The sequence below is a fragment of the Cataglyphis hispanica genome, chromosome 10, assembly GCF_021464435.1.
Source record: "Cataglyphis hispanica isolate Lineage 1 chromosome 10, ULB_Chis1_1.0, whole genome shotgun sequence".
NCBI lineage: Eukaryota > Metazoa > Arthropoda > Insecta > Hymenoptera > Formicidae > Cataglyphis > Cataglyphis hispanica.
In genome coordinates, this window is record NC_065963.1 from 3,938,000 (window position 1) to 3,961,008 (window position 23,009).

Here is a 23,009-nt window from a genome sequence, read left to right on the forward strand (position 1 = left end):
TCCGATCGCGGGACGATAATGAACTGGCCGAGGAAAGACCGTTCGGCAAACTGAGAGACACGTACTCGCGACTCGCCCGTCGCAGTGATATATGAAAGGCACCACGGGCTGTTAAAAGCAACTCGTGAAAGGACCGAGCTCCAAATTCGGGGTGATGGACATATAGAACGGAGAGGATAAAAAATGACTTCCCGTGCAAAAGTAATGTCTCATTCGAGCAGTAATACAGAAAGAAATGCAACGTGGTAATATATAATACGTATAATAAGCTTGGCTTACGGTACTTTCAAGCATATCGAAATATTAAATGTCTGGGGAAAGGGGGGACACGATTATTTATTAAATATAAGAAATTAGCAAAAGTGTGACACGATATTCTGGTTAGGCCTGGTTGGCCTATAAATTCCCTTTTTTCAAAATTACTCGATAAACGACTTATATCCGAATAATGTCTACATTGGCGTTAATCTCGCACGCGTCGAGACGCGTTTCATCGCGATTGCAATAAAAAGAAACCGTGTATAATATGTAATAGGCCTATCTCGGTAATAACGCCTCAGTTACTTTGGCCACGGTATATCTTACCGATAATTTCGAAGACAAAACGCCACATATGCGCTATAGTTGACCGATCTATGTGTCTACATTACATACACGCGAGGATCTCGTGAGGTAGAGCGAAAAGATTCGTACAAACATGACACCATATCTGACAAGAAAATGCTAACATCTAGAATGATCCTTTCGTAACGTCGTACTTTAATGCATGACCTTTGCCATATGCCTTGCGGAAACGATATAATTAACATCGCTATGTTCAAGAAATTATTATCGGAATTTAATGGAGCAAGAGTGTGTGTGTGTGTGTGTGTGTACATGCGCCGAAAATAGATCAACGTCGTGATCTGATTCGTTGACAGACACGTCCGACAAAATCTTATAAAATAGAAAACGCGGAATACTTTGTCAAAAAATAAGAGTAATAATAAGCACACGACGAAAAAAAAAAAAAATTAATACGGTAGATATTAATTGATCGACCAAATATAAAATGTAATATTAAAAATGACATAAGAAATAATAATTCTCAATATAAGTGCGCTGTATGTTCAATTTAAAGAATTGATTCTTATTTCTAAAATATTGGAAATACTATTGAGTTGTCATTTTATTAAACGTTTATCATTGAAAGAGAAATTTCACAAAATTGATGCGCAAACATTACATTCAATTCATTTAATACTATTATTGACACTAGCTTTTTTCTAAGCACATTTAATCAAATGAATTGCTTTGCGAGCAATTAGACTAAGATTGTTTTAATAATATTTTGTTTCGTTTTCTCTTCTGTCTGATTTCTGTATCTATAATTTTATAGTTCTTTTCTTTATCATTTTATATAAATTAATTTATATATCAAATTTGATTTATATATCAAAAGTTAATGTATTATTTTACATATATTTATTTTTGTATACTCTAATAATTCTCCATGATGACACAAATCCTAGAATGTCAACAAACTATTCTATTTACCTTGCTTCTGTTTATCTCTCGTCCCTTTACCTTCGGTTGCTTCGGGAAGGTTGTAAACTATCGCAGATTATCGTGTGCCGTGGAATAACAAAGTCGGCCGTACGGCATCGATCGCACATCGACCATCTTCATCCTGAAACATTTGTAATTAAATTAATTCCACCGGGACTCTCGTCTCTGGTCTCGGGGATTGCTCAACGAATGATTAATGAACATTATATTCTCATTACGGGCCGCTACTGTGAGAACACACGTAATATGTAAGTATAAAAGCACGCCCGTCTATATTACGGTTATATACACTTATTTAGACATACAGGGATACATATATGTATCCTTACGTACGTCCCTCGCGGTGCGTAGATTGGAATCATTAACAACAGTTTACTCGGTCTTTCATTTAGTCATCGACGATTTAATGCGTTTGATTTTAATCATCGACGGATTGCCGATCATCTTTTTTCATATCTCTTCTTTTTTTCGCATCTGCAATTTGCTTGATGATCGTTCCCGACTTTGCTCTTCTTTCCGCTTAACAGCAACTGAACTCGTTAAAATTTATTTCTTAATAATTATTTATTGCCCAACACGGATTATTGTCGCGTATTATATTTAGATTTAATTATTTATTTTATCACTGCGGCATATGAAAGTGGCTATGCCGCTTTTAACCCACGTGACGCGCATATTTGTCTTTTGCGACTTTTATTGCCGGGCCGAAAAATACATCCGTCTTGTTCGTCGTCTTACTCATCTCACGACGACTCATGAATAACAAGTGCACATTGCGATTTCCAGAAACCAGAACTCCGTGTTTCGCGTGCCGAGTGCTCTTACTTTCGGAATCGACGAAACCGCGATTTTGGCATGTCATAAGAAACGGCGGGCGCGTTTTTTTTTTGCTACTCGCGTATTTTATTCGCAACGTCATTTACATACATTAACTATTTGTCATCAACTTTGAAACATCAATATATCTGAAGGCAAGCGAAAATCATACTCAACAACGTTTATTTTCGTAAAAGTTTAATTCTTTAATAAGGAAGGAAGTAATACGGTAGACATATGTAGAGATCTATCTTAAATTATTTAAAATATATAAATATAAATATGTCTTGATATATACACTTAACATTCTTAAATATTTTGATACAATAAAACTTTAAATTGAAATTATATTAAATCAGAATATTTTAATTCTTTACTAGTCCAAAATTAATTTACAATTTTAAGTCTCTCAACTATTCCAAAAAATATCAAAAGCAGGAAATGATGAATTATATATGAAGCTGATATAACGGGAATTGTAATTTTAGTTTTATAATACATGTTTGCGTAACGCGATGAATTGTAAAGCCTTTTATTCATCGGACGTTACTTCGCTGAACGTTGCAGTTTTACAATGATTTGAATAGCCCCCTGCTCTTTGAAAGCAACCGGTAAACTCCGTTATAAATTACTGCGAGGAGCGTAATGCGCGCGGATGTGTTACGTGTAATTTGTTAATCGCGCTACGGTGTTACAGTTACACTCACTGCCGGTGTAACCATCGGTCGTTCGAAGAGTTGCGCTATTAGCGTTGTATCGTGTTTCATGACACGAACCATTTGTTTGATCCTACGACGGGGGGGTATACGGCGCGCGGACAAGAGGCAAGATTTTCATTGTCGACGTGAGCACGAGTATTCCCACGTTTCATCAAGAGATTGTTGCCGGGGAAACAATCGCGCTATACTGTAAATCTGATTTGCCATACGATTGTTTCGGAAATTCGATATTGATGCGAACGCGCGCGCGATCCATCACTGGCCGTTACAAAATAATACCCTTTTGATGCTAGAAGAATCGTCCCTTCTTTTTTTCCTCGCATTGTATTATTTTATATAGAATTTATATAATTTTCTATTAATTTTTTTTGATGCTTTGACTTTTTTATTTTTAATTTCTCTTTTTTTTATTTTAATAAAATTTTTCTCTTTTTTTTAATTTATTTTATTTCATTTATTAATTATTTTGATAATTATTATGTATATTAAATCTTTTAAAAAAATTTTTTTAAAATACATACCAACATATTTCCAACAAATATATATTTCGATATATAATTGATAATATTTTTATTTTTGATGTATAAAATAATATCAAATTTAATATAAAAAAATATATATTTGTGAAATTAGAAGTACCGTTATTGTGCAATCGTGCCGCTTTCGATATCGATGGCGGTCATTCAATTGGATCGCGAACTATGAGAATTGATTCCTTCGCGTGATTGACTATTAATTCCATCGGTCATTAGACTATCGGAGGTGTGTCACAGAGAAATTAGACGGCGCAAGGTATACAAGCGACCGACCGTCTGAGGCCGGTCGAATCTCTCGTGGGAACTGGTCGTGATTAGTCTACGTCACTACCGACGCTAGTTATGCTAATTGCGCTTAAGCACTTTGGCCTGCTATCAGCATCGACTATTGAAACTGCCGCTGAGTAAGTTACGTACTAAGACTAGACTCTTTGTCCGCGTTGATATTTCGTTTGTCGATATCTCGTGTGCGTAGCTTTCCAAAAAAAATCACATGTACTACATTAACTCTCGACGTTCTCGGGTATGACAATCGGCGATGATGCGTGGGTGAAATTATACTCACGCAGCTTCTAAGTCTCAAATCGAATCCCACAGCTGGGCAAAATAATATCCGCGAAATTGCCACGTTGCAACGTCATATTATACTAATATTCATTTACGCCAACACATCGCAACACTTTGCAATACGTATGGGAGAATTAACTTAGAATGATTTAATATAAAATCATACTCAGGTTACACTTTTCGTATCTTTCCTCAATATCTGAGAGTTAGAAAAGAGCGGGAACACCTACGCGTACGAATTGTTGACTTTCTAAAGCACACAATCATTTTAAAATACACATCTTATATTAGATATAATAATTTGTAAGAAAATTGAGATAGACCTTTGTGTAATTTTATATTCGATATTATCACAAAACATTTTTACATTATTCAAACATCAAGAATCTTTTGTCTTTCGAACAAAATATTTATATTATCTTTTATTAACGTAATTTATAGCTTATTATATTTATGTGCAGGTGTTGCATTGTGAAATGCACAGAGTAGGTCAAATAATATAACACTACATTCGCACATTTAATTAAATATTTATTCACATTTTGAAACCAATAAAATTTCTTTTTACATTTAAAAAAAAAATGTGCATAAATATTTAAGAAACTGATGATAGGTCTTACGCAATTTATTGTTCTTTCTGCGTATTGACGAGCACGTTCTTTTTTGTTGCAGGCGGCGGGACCGCCGGTGCAGCTGGAACCAGTGGACCTGTCCGTGAAAACTCCTGTGGTGTTGCAGGTGCCGCGGTACAGTCCGGCAGCGATAATTAACGCCGCCGCAAGAAGAGTGCCGTCACCTTCGACGACGCCCACGCCACCGCCGCTGCCGCCGCCGCCGCTCTGCGCATCTACCGGTAAGCACCTACACTCCATTACTACGAAAATTTATGTTAGGTTTCCCGCTGCCTCGTGCACGTACACGCATACGATTGGAATTTAAATCGAATCTTGCGACAGTGATACGCGATCACGGTATATTGCCCCTGGGGGTACAGCTCGAAAGAATGTATTTGCACTTGTTCGCCGACTCGCAGTCGCCTGGCAAGACGGAACTCTCGTTCATGACTATGTCATGATTACGGTTTCCGTAACATGTGCTCGTGATACATTCGCTTTTTGCATATTTTACTCGGTAAATTTAAAATCGAGATAATCACTTTTTACGGTTTGATTAATTTTATGAAAATTTTCCGCGTACGCGCATCAAGTGTGTATAATAAGAGCTAAGAATAGAAAGACTTCGATTTATAGCCAATCGAATAATTTCTTTTTTTTTTATTAAAATCCATTTGGCTTATTTTTAATTTGTTCTAATTAATATTTATTCGATTAATTTATAAACGCGAAGATGTACCTACCTGCCAATCGAGAAACACGTTTAAAATTCCTCGGATTTTACAAGACAGCGAGATATTCTATATTACAAACTGCACATGTACGAAACTACTTATTGGCTGTCATTTTAATCGACTGTATTTATTTAACAACTTTAAGTCGTATTTATACAATTCATTTTTAATAATCACTCAACATAAATCGTCCTCAACATAAAATGAATATATTATACGATCGAGCTTGTATTTAGTCGCCTTATTAAACATAAATTATGCAAAACAATTTAGTTTCATACATTTGACATTTTTAAACCACATTTTCTTTTATTTGAAACTAATTATTTACAAACATAATTCATTTATACACAATGCAACGAAGATGATGATTTTTTAAAATATTAAAATTAAATGCGATAATTGTTTTTCTCTGGCGTTTCAAAGCCATCGGCAAAAGCGAAGCGTGTAATTTAGCCTTTACGCAGCCGCGTACAGGTGCGGCGCATCAGCACACAGGTGCAGATGCAGCACGCGCAGAAAACACTATACGGCACGAAGCTGTGGCCTCGACTCTCGCTTATGGATAAACCATAGAGAGATCCCCGACGATATTGCGTTGTTTTATGGGTTAATTATGTTAGATTTTTTTCTGTAAACCGCGCGCGGACGAGCCCGTTAATTGACTATTCTATGGAAAATCCATGCGCGCAATAGGCAACGCATATGTCGCGTACATGTCTGTATGCATACGTTTAAGGAGTGACCTATGGATAATCATTAAATTCTTCGTCGTTACTACTGCGCGAAGTGATACTCGAATATCGATGAATAAATTACGAATTTGTCCCGAGTACGTGAATATTCAACAATTGATTGTCGAGTGCAAATTTCTCTTTCTCTTTCATTTTATTAGATCCCAATTTAATAGCAATTGAATTATTCAAATCATTTCGGCGAATACATTTTTTTTTTTAATCATCTTTTTATATAAGTTTTGCTCTAGTACAGATTTAACTTGAAATTTAATTTGCATAATATATATTTGACGTTAAAAATTAAAATTCAAAAAAGGATTTTTTTGTCCAATCATTCTTAATGACTTAACATTCGATAAAAATTGAAAGAGAGATACCGTGAATTTTTTTCGGGGAACCACTCGGACTTGCGTGCTATTATTACGCGATACAAAATAATAATCCAAAACGCGTAGACAGATGTTCGATCTACCTTGAGGTCTCAAGGTCGATGCGTTCATCGCCGATTCGCCGGCGATTAAAGAAGCACAACGGAGAGAAATCTGGTCTCGTTGGCGGCTACGAGAGTCGCCGCGGGCGGAGTTGCAGCGCGAGTATATGTGGAGAAAAAAAAGAACGGAAGAAGCCCGTTGAAATCAAATCTTAAAACGCCCGTAATTGTCTCGATAAAGAGAGTCGAACCGCAAAAAAGTCGCTTTAGCGCGCGCGTTTTAGCGTGTCGGGCGATGACGACGTTGAGGCTCGATAGTTTAAACCGCAAAATCGTTCGCGCAGTTAGTTGTACGCGCCACGCCTCTTTTTTATCGCTCCTACTCCTGAAAAAAAAAAAAAAGAAAAAATGGAGAAAAGAGGCAGTCGAGAGACGGCGAAAACACGACGGGAAAGAAACGCGGCGCCGCGACTAAGCAACGTTCACTTCCATTTCTGGATTAATGATCACGCACACCTGCGCAAAGCGGAATCCGAATACGATTGGGGTCGCAACCCGTAGTCCTCGCCTGCGGGCCTCGTCGTCGTGATCGTTGGTCGCGTAGGTATAACCGGTAGCGAATACGTAGGATTATTTTTACCGCGCGTTTACGCATCCAACTCTCTCTTTCTCTATCGCTCGCTCGCTCGCTTGTCGTGATCGATACTTTGATGCGAGCGAATCTCTCCGCGCGAAATTGTCTGCTTGGATTTTGTTATTTACGCCGTTGGTAAGTAATCGGTCGTTTTAAATTAGCAGTGCGTTAATCCTTTCATGCCTAATAAATTTGTACTACAAATACAATAAACTCTGACGTTTCTTGAAGCGTGCGAGTAGGTTCGCGTATTACGTAAATACGATTGCTACCTATTAAAAAGTAACCAACGCCGGACCATTCATATACGGGATATCTGAGGCTCGATACTCTCCCAGACATTAATAACAGGTGCAGCAAACGAGATTGTGCAGCTCGGCGTTCCCAGCGATGCGATATTGTAGCATGCTAATCTATGGAATGTTTTCCTTCGAGACACGCTTTCTTTTTAGCCATAGCTTCTCCGACGAATAAAAAAATTACATATTAATGACATTCGGTTATGAATTTTACATTTTCTACGGAACTGCAAAGAGGTCGTACCTTCATGTATGAAAAAAAAAAAAAAAAATTTGATATAAGCGAAAGATTTGATACGTGACGCTTCGCGTTACCATACGCGCACGAAAAGTCACGTCGGGTTAAAGACCTTTGTTTGGCCGAGTCCGGAACTTACTTTACCTTGTCATGCGAAAAAACGCATCGCGCTCGCGGCGATGTATCCACGACACGTGACATTCCCTGCCGAGAGACGGAAACGACGACTCTCTGTTAAATGTCGTTCAAGGAGACGCGGTCGCGAGTAGTCGATGTTATACATCTTTCGTTCCCCGACATCGACATTCTATTGTTTTGCATCAAAAACTCCGTCGGCCGTGCGCCGCTGATCGCCCGCGGCGATATGTAACGCAGAACGGATATTAAAGATCGCCGAGTTTGCCTGGCCTTTTCCTTGACTCTCTCGCGTACGCGATCGTAACTCGCCGTTCGGCCATGGCTATCGGAAAATTCCTATCATGCGTGGACGCCATATACGCACCGCAGACACAAATCTCGATCGCATATGTCGCCGCTATACCCGATCGCGTTCGACACCGCATTTCGCGAGTTTGATGCAATAAAATCAGACTGTTGGCAAAATAGATGCGATTAAAGATATTTCGTCGAGCGAATAAAATTATTGGAATCTGTCAGAAGAAAAATTGTATGTGTGTGTCAAGTATAATATGCTCGTCAATCACCTAATTATCTTTTTTATCAAATATCTATGGAAAGTGAAAAGTGTGTTTAATATATTTAATATTTAATAAAATAATTCATTATTTTGTAAAATCTATTACTAACTTATTTCAGCTTATATTAGCGTTTGTTATGATTAAAAAAATTATTGAATTGCTATATTTGCCTGTAGTATAAACCGTTAAATAAAAGATAAAACAGTCGTACAATCGATAAAGCGAGTTTTACAACGTTTTAATTGCTTTTAACGCGAAATTGTCAAAACATCAAATTGCATCGACAACGGCGGAGGTCTTTATCCATTCGCGGCAGTAAATAATCAGACAATCCGTGGGCGAACGAGCCTGAAATTAAGTCGTGTGGCGCGGTCCTTTGGCGCGAATTAACAGATGGACGTTAATTCCAGCCGTTAAAAAGTACCGGAATCTCGCGGAGAAAGTCAGCCGGATCTCGCATCTCGCCGAAGCTTTTCGTATATAAAATTCATATCCGGGTGAGCAACGGCAATTGCAACCCGCAACTCTATCACCGTTTCTTTCACGGTTTTAAACGGAGGAGAGAGAGAGAGAGAAAGAGAGAGATGACGGATAGCGGGCCGTCCCGTTGGGAGTCGGCTTAAGCCGACGCTCCCAGAGTTTGATTGTCTTTGATTAATTACTCATGCTGTTTCTCGGCCGGCGGAAGCCGACGGGTAGCAATCTAGATAATGCGTAACCGTATTAAAACGAGCCCGACGTAATCTTTTGGTTTTTCAAGACGAAAAAAAACGATAGCAAAAAGATCGTTTGCTTTCTTCGATTGATGTGTCATCCCGTTTGGATGATCTTTAATTTATATAATGCGTTTTAAGCGAAATTTTTTATGCAAATCGCACACAATTTTATGAAGATTGTGCGACGTGATTATCGCTCTTGATTACTATCTGCTTGATATTATCCGAGAAATGATTCGTAGAGGATCGTTGAAGTAGTTCCGCGATAAACACTCTATAATTAACGACACATTGAGATTAAGCGTTATTCGATTACGCGGATTAAGTGTCTATTGAATGACGGGATCGTTAGACGCCCACGTGGGAACGACACCCGCTTATTCGGATAATAATGATGCAGTCTCTTTCGCGAATGATTAGAGGATAAACGAGAAGACATATTACGGGCAGACAAGCGGCGTTCATGCCGACCCGAAGAGCGACAGAGAGAGAGAGACAGCATATATACAGACGTTATCGTAATAAATTATTCTTATCAGAAACCGGGTGCAAGCTAGAGGCGTGTTTCGCTGTCCGAGATAAATCTTAGTTGAATGATAAAACGATCGAGTCGCTATTACGGCGAATGGGAACAGACGTATCGTGTCGCTAGATGTCATGGATAATTCATGGCGTCACATACGAACAACGGTCCAGTGTGTCACATTACTTAAGAATGCTTCATAGAAATTAATAATATATTAATAAAAATGTTATAACGATAATTTACTTACTTTAGAATTATAATGATTTTCGGAATGTCAAATAGAAACGTAGATAAAAATTATAATATACACATAAATCATTTTAAGCAATATTAACTGTAATTTATATACATATTATTCATTATTTTTTTGTTTGAATTATACAGAGATCTGTTTTTAGAGCTATACATCGTTAATATATCATTACTACTTTAGCTTCGGTAATCATCTGCAATCCGAGGCAGGTGCGCGGTTTAGCTATCGACGACGATCGAGATAAATCCCTCGCTGAATGGCGAAACGATGATCGAGAATGGTGGTCGGACTGGTAGTAAGACCGGTAGCGATAGGCGGTGGTCATATCGCGCTCGAAGCATTGGGCGATAGGATCTTAGATGTTCTCGCTCTTGTGCGCGTTCCGTATGAATACTTGCACGCACAGATACTACTGAATAGTTGAGCATGGATGTACATGGACGTTTGTGTATTTTATCACGCACATGTCTTTCGCATTCATAAGGAAATATATACCCTATTTCCTTAATTTTCTCCGTATTAATATGAAACGCGATATGTTTCACAATCGAGTTATTTCGAGTTGAGGTTGACATTCGAGATATCGTTCTTATGAAACGTTTCATAGGATTAAATTTTATTCTAAATTTTTATGAATTTTCAAAGTTTTTTTTATATATATAACTAAGTTTTCATAAGTATTTTTATTGACGCAGAAATAAAATTAATACCGATTACTGATTACTGATAATATTGATTAGAAAGAAAAGCAATAGCATTTTTCATACACATCATCAATTTTTCGGAAAGAATTATATTTATGAAACTCTTGTCAGTCTGATGCGACCTAAAAATAACAATTACCATATTTAATTTTTACCAATCACGCGCGTTACTTGCCTTTTATTAGTCAGTCTGTTTCAAATTAATATTTGTCATAGAAACCGAACAATACTAATGCCGATTTGTCAGTTCCGCCTATTATGTGTAATCGATCGATCTTCGCGATTAGTCCCGGGGTGAAGGCGCGAGAATTGACGGGAATGTTTGTAAGAGCCACAGCGAAATGGTGTAACGACTGATCGAGCGATGGCAGAGAAGAGTTTCTCGGTTCGGTGTTTGAGAGAGACCGGCGCGAGGGAAATCTTTAAACCCGTTTACGCTTTTATGTAACGCCGACGTTACGTTACGCCATCTTCTCGTCCTCGTCACGGTGTAAACCATCTCTCGGTACCGTTGTTCATTTCCCACCCGAACTGCTCCTCCTATTGATCTTCTTTTTAAATGTCTAAACTCGTCAAGGTGCATATGGCATCTTTAGAAACGCATCTAATCGGGGAAAGAATAGTCTTAATGTTGAATTGCAACATTATATACTTTTAAAAGAGAATCTGTAAAGATTTATAAATTTATAATTGATATCAAAGAATAATTTTTTTTAAATATTTATTAATTAGTAAGAATTATTAAATTACAAATTGGCAAATTATGTGATCGATACAAAGTTAAACAAGTTTTCTCCCAAAAAATTTAATCTAATAATAAATAATTTATCAATTTTAAAATTATAGATGGGAGGGAGAATGTAAGACATAAAATATTATTTATAATTAAATATTTATAATGAACGCGATTTTTATATTACTCAAATAAACTTCAAAATCAGATATGTATTTATTTAATGTTCGATAAAAATACGAGCCTTTGAATAATGTCGAATTAATGTACGAATGAGAGATCCCACGATTTGGAACGTCGTTAAAAAGAGTCACAAACAAATTCGATGTCAAAGACTTTGATTCAATATGTAAATACGCAGGCAATAGAGAATGCTTTTATCGCGAATACATAATCACCATCTATATATTCGGATACTATAAAATGTATAGTGCAATATTGATTCTGCTCATTACGTTGTGATTAGTTAAAATAAATACTGTTCGCGGAGAGTTTTAACTTTTTTACACACTTTTTTTCTGTTCTTGGAAAGAAATACCGGTTGAACATTTTATAGCAATTTACAGTGCGTGTAGAGGAATTAATAATACTATTGAAACGCAAACGCGGTTTTTTTCCACGGCATTAATTCGCCGTGAGCGACGCATCAGATAAAAGATGGTCAGCAACAAGCGGTATACTTTCGAAAAAATTATAGACGGTCGAATTTCGGTCGAATTGGGTCACCGGATAGAGAACTTAATGCCGCTGATGGGATAATGTTGCCCGCGAAGTGTCAGTATCCTTGACGTGCCCCCGGATCTAGAAAGTCTCATCATGGTTGATTAGCAAAATTGAAACGTGCTCATTGCTGCTGCGCATCGTCCACACCTGCGATACGAAGCGAGCGAGAAACAACGCGAATCGATCAAATTCGCAATACACGCGAATCTTTCTCTAAAAGATTTTTGTACTCGCGCTATCTTTTATTTCGAACCATTTAAATATTTATATGTTTTTTAATTATAAAGCTTTTATAATTAATTAAACGTCGTTGACATGTTTATTAAGCGATATAAAAAATAGCTATGCATTAATAGTCCTTTTTTAAAAATAACATTTTACTATCTGATCTACATTTTTGTATCCACGTCCTTCATCAATTTAGCATTGCAAATGTAATCGCCACTTAACTACCGCATTATTTCGGATTATTTATGGTGCAATCCTCCTCTTATTTCTTTTTTTTTTTTTAAATTGCAACATTTAATGCATCGTTTATTTACACAACTTCTTATTTACGAATATATGAATAACATTTGAATATTTAAAAAACGAAAAATGGTTTGAATATTTATTCGGTGGACTGTTTACTGCGTAAACGCATCCGTAGAGGAACTTCAAATCGATCTACGATCGGTCGAGGAGATTGTGCGCCGTCCATCCTTTTGATACGGAACGATTCATCGCTTCTTTTACTCGTTGCTGCGTACGTAATGGCAGCGACGCGGTTGCCTTGACATTATGTCTTCTCTTGGGCACGACTATATTCTACTCACTTTGTTAGGAGGAGCAATTGCCAAGCTGACATTTCATGGATCGAAGCCGATCGTTTCACATCGTTGAGCCTTCCAGACCGAATCAGGTGTAAGTCACTTTATCGCGTCCTATTATCTTCGCGATGCGCCGATCGCGTCCTCGCGATAGGGATTTTCATAATTTCGCGAAATCAACTACGATCTGTACGGACAAAGAAGACAGAGAATCTTCGAACATCGTGCTCTCAGTTAATAGATTCGCGATAAACGGCTAATGCCGATCAATATCGACTTGCACATCATACCGAGAAAAATTGTGACTAATCGAGGTAAGACTGCAATAAATATTCGCCGTATCCGTAACTGTGCGTTTGTATAATTAACAACGGCCATTAAGCGCATAATTTCGCTCGGTCCGACGAGTGAGAAAAAATAACGTAATGGGCTTCTGCGAGTAATAAATTTTTCTATTCGTGCGTAAGCGATCGTATAATTAACGCTGTAATTAGCCGCGAAGAACGCCAAGTGTTGAGGAACGTCGTAACGAATTGACTTCTGTTGGTGATAAATTTGGGCCGTGGCAGTCGCTTGCGTCATCGCATTATTAACGCCGTAATCCCGCGCGTCGACGGCCGCTTGTGTTCTTAAAGCGCCCTGCGCGCGAAAAAAAGGCGTGACGGGGAGTGAACTTTTAATAAATTTCCGTGAGGCTCCGTGATTGCTTTACGGCGGAATTAACACCGTAATTGAATCCTTGATCTCGCGTCGTTAAGAGATATTCATTGTGAAGGCGCACATAATAGATCGCTGCTCCGTCGCGTAACCAAATTCGCGATACACACTGTACATCGGTCAGCGTGTAATTACGTAAGGACTACATAATCAATTCATAATCCCGTTCCTTTGAAAAATCGCAAAACTTCCAGTCGAAAGGCTATAAATTATGAATTTCGCAATTCTACGACTTTATACGTCAACGGAGGAGTCAGCTCGCCCCATTAATCATAGCAATACGGCAACAGATATCATGGGATTAGTCGGTAAAAGGAGGCCATATCGATTTTTTTTTCCGAACGACGTATATTATTTATAGCGTTCCTGTAATACTTAAAAAATTCCCTTTTTTTTAACAAATTAACATTTTCTTCCGGCATTTAGTAATTTTATTTACAAAATATATATATACTCTATTGTATATTATTGTATATTATAAAAAAAAAAAAACATAAAATACAGACGATGTGTGCATCGATATTATATATTAAAAATGTTCCAATATTGGAAACGGATAACAAAATAAAATTGCCAGATCTATCGAATTACAAATTAAACTCGGCTTTAATTAGACAGTATATGGAGAATGATTCTGTGTTTCGATCCCGTTCCCTTAGAATTCTTTTCTCGTGCGCGCCAGCCGGCGAATGATCGATACCCGCCGTCACGCACGCACGTTAGCGGCAATTAAGCGCGTATACTAATCGGCCGCGTTAAGGTATGTACGCCTCGTCTAAGTGGGGTGCTCTTCTCCGACATGGCGGGGGCGTGAGAAGTGCCTTCGCCCTGTGACCCCTGCGGCCTCCGGGGTACTCTCCGGTACTACTACTTCGTAGAGGTACTCACCGCATCGTGCGCGCTTCGCCGCGATAGGAGCGAGTGCGACGGAGACGGCGAGAGCGAAGCCTCCTCGGACTTCGCCTCGTATAGTCCGAGTAGGAGCGAGCGGCCTTCTCCCATCTGTCGGGATACACATACTGTATGTACGGCCCGTTCGAATTTTGACACGTTCGACGTTTCGCTCGATCTTCGACCCCGCGCTCTCGAATCCATGTAGTCCGATAGCGCGGCTTGTGGGAAGCGAGAGCCTTTTCTTCCTCGCTTGCGTCTCTGTTTCACCTGCATCGCGCGTACACGCGTATCGAGATCCGACGGTGTCGCGAGATATGAAAATTTAAAATTTTGCAATATTTTTTAATGATAAACACTGATTATTATCCAAGTAATTATGATTTTTAATAATTTTATGTATATCTCAACGCCATACAATATAATATGTCATATAATAATCTTTTAATATTGTATTATTCTTACTTTTGAATCTACATTTAAACTTTAAATTTAATTAACTCTAGCATTGGATATGACATCTCGATGATATTTAAAAAAATAATAAGACAAAATCTCGGGCGTGATTTAGACTATGATATTTAAAAATGATCGAGTCGCGCGATTCTTTTCTCGTGCTTTGTATAATTCTTGACGTTTATCCTTGACAACGACATTGGCAAGAAGCGATTTCGTTCCAGCAAATACGACCCGCCGTCCCAGTAATGTTGTGATCCATCCCGTGTGTTTTACAGTCAATTAACCTTCGAAGTCCTTTTCGCGAACCGCGAAAGCCACGGGTTTCCGGACGAATACCGGACTCTCCGACTCCCCCTCCCTCCCCATCCTTGCTCACCTCTTCTTCCACAATTGTTCCGACCCTCTCGCATCCCATCCGTCTCTCTCCCGGTCGACCGCGGACTTTCCGGACTTTCAGGCTCGACCTCGGGGCCCCGCGAGATGCGGTAGGAGAGTTAACCTTTCAGGAATGACTATTTCATGGCCACTTCCTGGGTTCAATGCTCCCGCGATTTCTATGCAGGTAGGGTGAGCCGTACACACACACACACACACACACATACACTTGCGCATCCACACGGAAAGGACACGCGCGCACGGCGCGAGAGAAGCGTAAACCTATACATGTACGGGATGCTGTATCCCGACGAGGCGAATCGTTCCCTTGTACTCGGGGCCTTATGTTCTGCGTGTACGCCGTATAGCGCGGTGACGGTGATAGTAGGGGAGGAGGACGGGGACGGGAACTTACAGGACCCAAGGGATCTAACGCATTCGAGTAGAGAGAGTGTCTGTGTGTGCTTGCATAATATTAGACCTTATGCAACTTGCCCTTCCCACACTTATCACTGTTTCTTTCTCTTCCCTCCTTCTTTCATCCATCTCATCTTCTTCTTCTCTTTCTCGTCTCTCTCGTTTGAGAGAGAAGTGGAAAAGGCTCTTCTTCGTTGTCGATCCCCACCCTCGGATGCCCGCGAACGGTGCTTTGCGGTGCCCTTGGCGGCGCGCGGGCCCCAGGGTAGGGTGACTCTAGCCCGTTTCGTGAGCAAGGAGACGAGAGGAAAAGAGCAGAATCCGCGAGAAATGGACGAAGCGGGGAAAGGAGGGCGAGGATCCTCTCGTGGGACCGCGTCTCGTGGGGTGGTTGGGCGATTGGGTGGGTGGGGGGTTGCTGCTCGTGGTGGAGGGCCCCTCTCGGGTAAGTCAGCGGGGGTCAGAACGGAGATGCTCCGCGATCGTGTCGGGCGGGGCTGCCCGCTCACGACTTGAACTATCACACGCCCCCACTAGCACCAGCATCCACCTTCCTTGCCTGCCTCGGCCTCGGACCGTTTTCTCGTCTGGACGATACGTCCCGGCTGTCTACCTCCTCCGTTGCCAGCGCTTAATCCGATAAATAATGCTGTCGGCTCAAGGTTGCGCGTCACCGCGATATTACTGACGATTCCGCCGGAGTCTCCGTGCTAGATTTTCGTGGCGTTTCTCAGACTGTACTCACAGATTCCAATCCGAGCAGACTTTTGCTTGTCACGTAAGATTATTGACAGGTATGAGTGATAACTCAATTGACGTATAGTAAAAAATGCATTACGTAATATATATTTATAAAAGAGATGTTGTGCTCCAAGTTTGTAAGAAATAATATAAGTAATCAGAATCTGGTTTTACGGAAATACGTATACAGAATGATATATTGTAAAACAATGATTATAATATTGCTTTTATATTGTTATTTTTGTGAAATGTTTAATTTTTATTAGTATTTCTTACCGAGAAATTAATTATCTTAAAAATGTAAAATTAATTTTTTTTAAATTTTATTATTAATTATTATATTTTTTGTAATTATATTCTATTATTATGCATTTTGTTATTATTTTTAAATAGATTATTATTATACAAACAAATAAATATTATTTAAAAAAAATATCTAGAGTATTTGTAAAATTGTACGTAATATACTAAAATATATTACATTTTGATTAATAATAAATTTGATTCACAAATTTTATTTGAAAAAGCACAAGATAAGTATTGATTTTCTGTAAATAAAAAGAACTAGATTAATTACAATAAAACGTTAATTTTCTAAATTATTTTACTTTACTTACATGATCATTGTAGTATGCTTTATTATAGTGATTACTATATTTTCCAATATGAAATCATATATTGGTTTCTCTACGATAGTTCCCTAGATATCTCGTGATGCTGACTCATTTGATTAAATTTCTACATGGCGCGTATTAATTCATCATTCGAATTATTCATTGCCTTATACCAAGCTGACGCGTCGTTGCACAAATTAACAGCCTCGTTAGCCATTAAATTTGGTTACCCATTAAATTTGGAACTCGTATAGAAACCGCCGTCATCGTAAAGTATAGAATCGCCGCGTAACGAAGTTTACCCTTTTCTATTTTACACTCGACGATTCAGAATGACGCTCGTTAGCCGAGTAACTGCTAACGGTCACCATTCTAGTTCACGTCGTTGTCGCGTTTAAGATCTCGTTTAATCGCGAGCGAATCCGTCGAAAGGCGCGATTTAAGCACAAGCATTAAACCGGCGTATAATAAAATTGCGTATGGAAACATATGTTGATTTCAGACGGCAATTGAATCGAATAACGAGTCCGCGACCAGGCGATATATCTTGCGTCGCATGTATATGGAAAAAAATGCAGGATGCTTATACACGATGTGTCATAAATTGGCGATTGCAATAAACATATTATTTGACTGCGTTATGGGCATTTATTTTATGCGATGTGGCGAACGGACAAAGGGCAAGAGGCGTTTTTTATGCTGGCATCTGCCTGCACACACGTGTACATAATTTACATAAAGTGCAAAAAGTTGTCCGATCCCATAAAGATGATGCCTGATGACAAATATAGTAAATTTACGCTGTGGGATACGGAGGAACAATATATCCGTAGTATGTATATATAATATATGCATTGATTTAATATTATATAGCGGCCGATGCTGTTTACGTCTAGATTATTATTTTATGATCACCGTAATTGCCCAGAAGCAGGAATCAGGCGGGATCACTTTTTTCAACGAATCAATTAGGACTTAATAAAAATAGATTTATTGATTACTAATTTCATACAATTCACTCTACTTCAACAGAATCTTGCAATATCCTCGCACACAGATAAAAAAAAATCCGAAACATAAATTAATCTTCTTTTATGACGATTTTGTGAATATAGTATCAGTTTAGTCATACGATCATGTTAAACGTGATGAAAAAAAAAAAAAAAGATATAGCCGCTTGCTTTTTTTTCCGTCTTGCAATCATATTAAGGGATATTCGTTGCATCTATCAATCCCGACGATTGTTTTCTCAATTTGAAAATCATCCCGGCACCCTTGCGGCACCGACGCGAGTTCCCGTGCCCTCTAAGGCTGCGGCGCCTGACCTACTGGCGGTAGCCAGGCACCGCAACCGATTGCAACAGCTCGCAAGTGGGATAACTGCCACTCGGAGGATCGCTGAAATATAAAGTCGATGGCCGATCTAGTCCTGCAACCGCGCTCGCGAACCGAACTCGGGACGTTGGGACTATCTTAGTTATATCGACTTCTTCCACTTTGGTATCATTATGGATCTTCGACCTGAACTCGTGTAGGAATGCTTGCTTTTCTTCACCACGCGGAGCCAAGAGAGAAAGAGAAAGACCCCTGTCTCTCATCCAACCCTCGCCCCCTCGAGCGTAACGATGCACCTGAGTGTCTGTGCACCTGTACGCTCGTCAATTCCGTTCGATCTCGAGCGATTTCTTGGGGTCGGGGGGCACTTCATCTGCAATTCCATCATACGAACAGTATTTGAAATATATTCCGTTTTGCCGTAACGTGAGAATAACGGTAGTCGATTATTTCAATATTCATAAATCACGAGTCGAAAGTTGATTTATAATAAATTGAAAGAAAAAAGATTTATACTATTTTGCAGTAAAGATTCAGTCGAGTACCATCTGTAACTTTATTCGTACTCAACGCTTTCCAGAATAAATATTCAAAGAGAAGAAGAAAAAACGCAATTTAACTACTCATCTTTCTTCGTAACGCAAGATATAAAATGACAAGGTAAAATGAAAGGGTTAATTATACATTTCAACACCGAAAATAAGCAAAAAGTAATTATAAGAAAATTTATTACATCGTTTTAATGCGCATGTGTATGCCCGCATGAATTTATCGGAGATATCTATATAATATTTAAATAAAATTTTAAAAAATTAAATTTTATAAAAGCATGTCTCATTGATTCATTAAATTATATTTTATACAATAATATAAAATTAATATATTTGATATAAATTCTACAAATTTCAACATAATATAAATATATAATTTATGAAACATATTTTATCAGTGTCAGATAGTGTCCAAATATTAAACATGAATTTAATTAAAATTCAGTTATCGCATATTTAAAAACACACAATCAATTTTACTTTTTCATTTGCAATCATTTTTGAACCAATTTCTCCAGCAAGAAATAAACGATTTTTTAAACACTATTTACAGTATTACTATTAACAGTATTTCGATCGCAACATGAACAAGAAACGGAGAAAGAAAGAAGAAAATAGAAAAAGAGTGTTTTAGAGAAAGAGAGCAAAAAGGAGGAAGGCCCGATTCGCGTCTGTCACTAATAGATTTATGTAATTTTGTATTTATAGCTTGATGTTATCAACATAAATCTCAATCAGCCGCGCCGATTCGCGGAGCTTTTAATCGACTCCGCTGTCGGGATCAGCTGTGCGCACCTTTAACGACTTGTCAGAATCTATATTTATGGTGCTTAGAGCCTATGATTGGCGCCGCCGCCAAGTTAACGAAACCGACTGACCGCGCGGCTTTAGTCATTAAATCAGCGACACAACGTTATGAAATGCAACGCGCGAATCAATTGAGGCGCGATTTTTTGATTCGTGAATCATTATACTCGTTATGCCCTTAATATAACTACGCGACGGAGAATTAAATTATTAACATCGAGGGATCAAAAAAATCTCATCTATCTAATAAAATCCTTGGAGATTAATTATAAATGGAGCCGAAATAATGTAATTTTAAATTGCTTCAAAATAACGCAATCCGACGCGATAATTGTATTTATCATTGATAGAAATAGAATTTTTTAATATCCTGGAAGGGATTTTGTATAATATAACTTTTGCGTTATACTCTGATCTAAAAGTTTGTCGTAAATTTTATAAAAAAAAAGAAATGTATTTTGTAAATATGGGATAAAATCTTGAAACTTTTATTTGTCATTTATTTTTTTCTTTAATTAGCATTTAATTTATTTCTCATGAATTTTTTTTTCTTTGCGATACATTGTGCACATATAATGCAAGTGGCTTTATATCGTAACATGATCGTAATGTAAGACACCATCAGACTTATTTCGTGCCATCATCATTACCCTTACGTCGTTCTAACCCTCCCAACGTAAGCACTATGTTTTGCGCGATACAGTCTGTAGGGAAGAAGACGTCCTTCCTGCGGAGCTGGCTATTATATATTCGATCGATCGGTGATGTAATCGCTTCGAAATGCGACGTTTACTTGTAGCGTATATTCGCGACCGTCGGGAATCGATCGTTGCAAATGTCTCTCTAAGTGCATACATAGGCAGTATTCAGAAGAAGATAGCGCTTCTACTCGACGATGCACATAGGGTGTTTGAGAAGGAGTTCAGTATTCTCTTTAGGAATACTTTATTTCAGTAATTATACGTGAAATAGTAAAATGTGATGGATAATGCATCGGAAAATTGGCATCGCTCGAACATAACTTTGCATAAGTACAACGAATTTTCTTTCCCAGAATAATCTGCGAATAATTTTATCGCGATCGCGACTCAGAATCCTTTATTCGACATCCACTTGACCGAGCGTCGAACGGTTAGATCGCCCTCCTGGTCATGCGAAGGTAGAAGCATCTTTTTTGTGTTTGTGCACGTTAAAAGGGTTAACGATGCAATACGAAAGTGTACGCTAAGGAGGGAAGAGAGGAAGAGTGTGCGAGTGAATGAAATACACGAATATATACGTGCATGATTTACGACATCTTTCTGTATCGACCGTCTCGTTTCTTCTCGTTGAGGACTGTCGAGGGGGCGGAAGGGGGAGAATCTGACCCCGGGCTCGCTGGTTTGCATATTCGCCACTGCACAACCCGGTGACGGTTATACATCATGTATCCGTGGCGATGCAAGTGCAACGCGATGCATCCACACGGTGCATCCATCCGTGTCGTATCGACGACACGCGCGACGGTGTTGTACGTGTGTGGTAGAAGAGAGCCACATTATATATCCGCGGCTTATTCTCGATGTCCTCCTTCTCATTCTTCGCTGGTAGCATCGAAGATTCCTACGGAAGGGATTCACGATTCGATAGCTCAAGCGAATTTGCATCTCTGGAATCCGCGACGTGGCAACCCCTCGGAATCACGTATTGTAAATCTCTTTCTCTTCTTAGATTCATTCATCCGGTGCTTTTGCCGCGACATGAACGACTCTCGACGTTATTCATTAAACATAATAATGTCTATATTCAAAAGTACATTTTCTCGTGTGGACTAAATAAACTATTTCTTAGCAATCCAATGCATATATTATGTTTAATTTAAATTTGAAAAAATTAACTTATTAAAGTTGAAATAATTTTTTTTATTTAATTGATTGACTTCATATTATTAATTTCTCCATCGTACTTAATTGTCATAACGCGCATTTGAAATCTATTGTTATACGCGTTTATAATAAGATAAATTAATAATAATTTATGAGAAGAAAAATTGAGAAGTATACACACAGATAATGACACAAATGTATGTAGAATTGCATTTTATTTTTGCCGTCACGAGATTCGTTGACGGCACGATTCTCACGACGGAAAGTTTAAAGGCGCGTCACGTTACCTCGATTTTATTTCCGAGAATTTTCCCGATGTGGTCCCGCGGCCCATATTTATCATGAATATTAGCATTATTCAGACACGGAGAACTCTTGCCGGCAAGTTCGATATCCTACGATCTTGCGTCGTGAAACGGGCGGTCTCTCTTCGAGACGTGGATTGATCTTGCGCGCATCGTCGCGCGTGCCCGGGTCGACGCGCCTTTCAAGTTAATGCATGTCGAATATGGTGATATGAGGTTGTCGATGCGATCCCATGTAAGGCATATTTGCTGCCGGCCTCGCAAATGAGGCAGAACCTTACACAACCGTGTATTCTTCGGAGATCTTATCTATTATCAATGATGCGATTTTATTTTCAGAAAAATCGGCTTTCCGCATAAAATTCAATGAGAGATTCTTTTTCATGAGATAATAGTATAAAACAAACACAAAAAATATAATTAATTATTTTATAAATTGTTTTTTATTAAATATATACACTGAACAAGTATATCTCCAATTTTGTTAATTAATCATTCTGGAATTTATAATATAATTAAAATATATTATTTTTTGTAATTATAATTTAATTATATTTATTATATTGTGTATATTATCTACATGTTTTTGAAATTTTATTAACTATTATAGGCGAATGAAATTCAGTCGTTTCATTCGAGAAATATGTCATTTAACTTGACAGTTATTTAAATTAATTATATTGAAATTAATTTTATAAAAAAATTACATTAGCAACAACTTTTGCCAATTATATTAATTATTTAACTTCAAGCTCCAATTTTGAGTTTTAGCATTTGCGTAAAAGAGCGGTTCATCATGGACACGCGGTGTCGCCCAAGTCTAAAGCGATACGCTTGTATTCGAGTGAGAATCGCGCGCGGTCTCTCACGTTAATGTCTCGTACGTTATCGGCGCCGA

At 38.3% G+C, this 23,009-nt stretch overlaps 1 protein-coding gene across 1 annotated transcript in view; it reads left to right on the plus strand.

Annotated features, from left to right (window-relative positions):
* LOC126852579 (Krueppel-like factor 3) overlaps window positions 1-23,009 on the plus strand; it is a 279,045-nt gene that overhangs the window by 123,211 nt on the left and 132,825 nt on the right. The window contains exon 4 of the mRNA XM_050597529.1: window positions 4,859-5,039. Within this exon, the coding sequence (XP_050453486.1) occupies window positions 4,859-5,039 (181 nt within the window). The remainder of the gene's footprint in view (window positions 1-4,858; window positions 5,040-23,009) is intronic.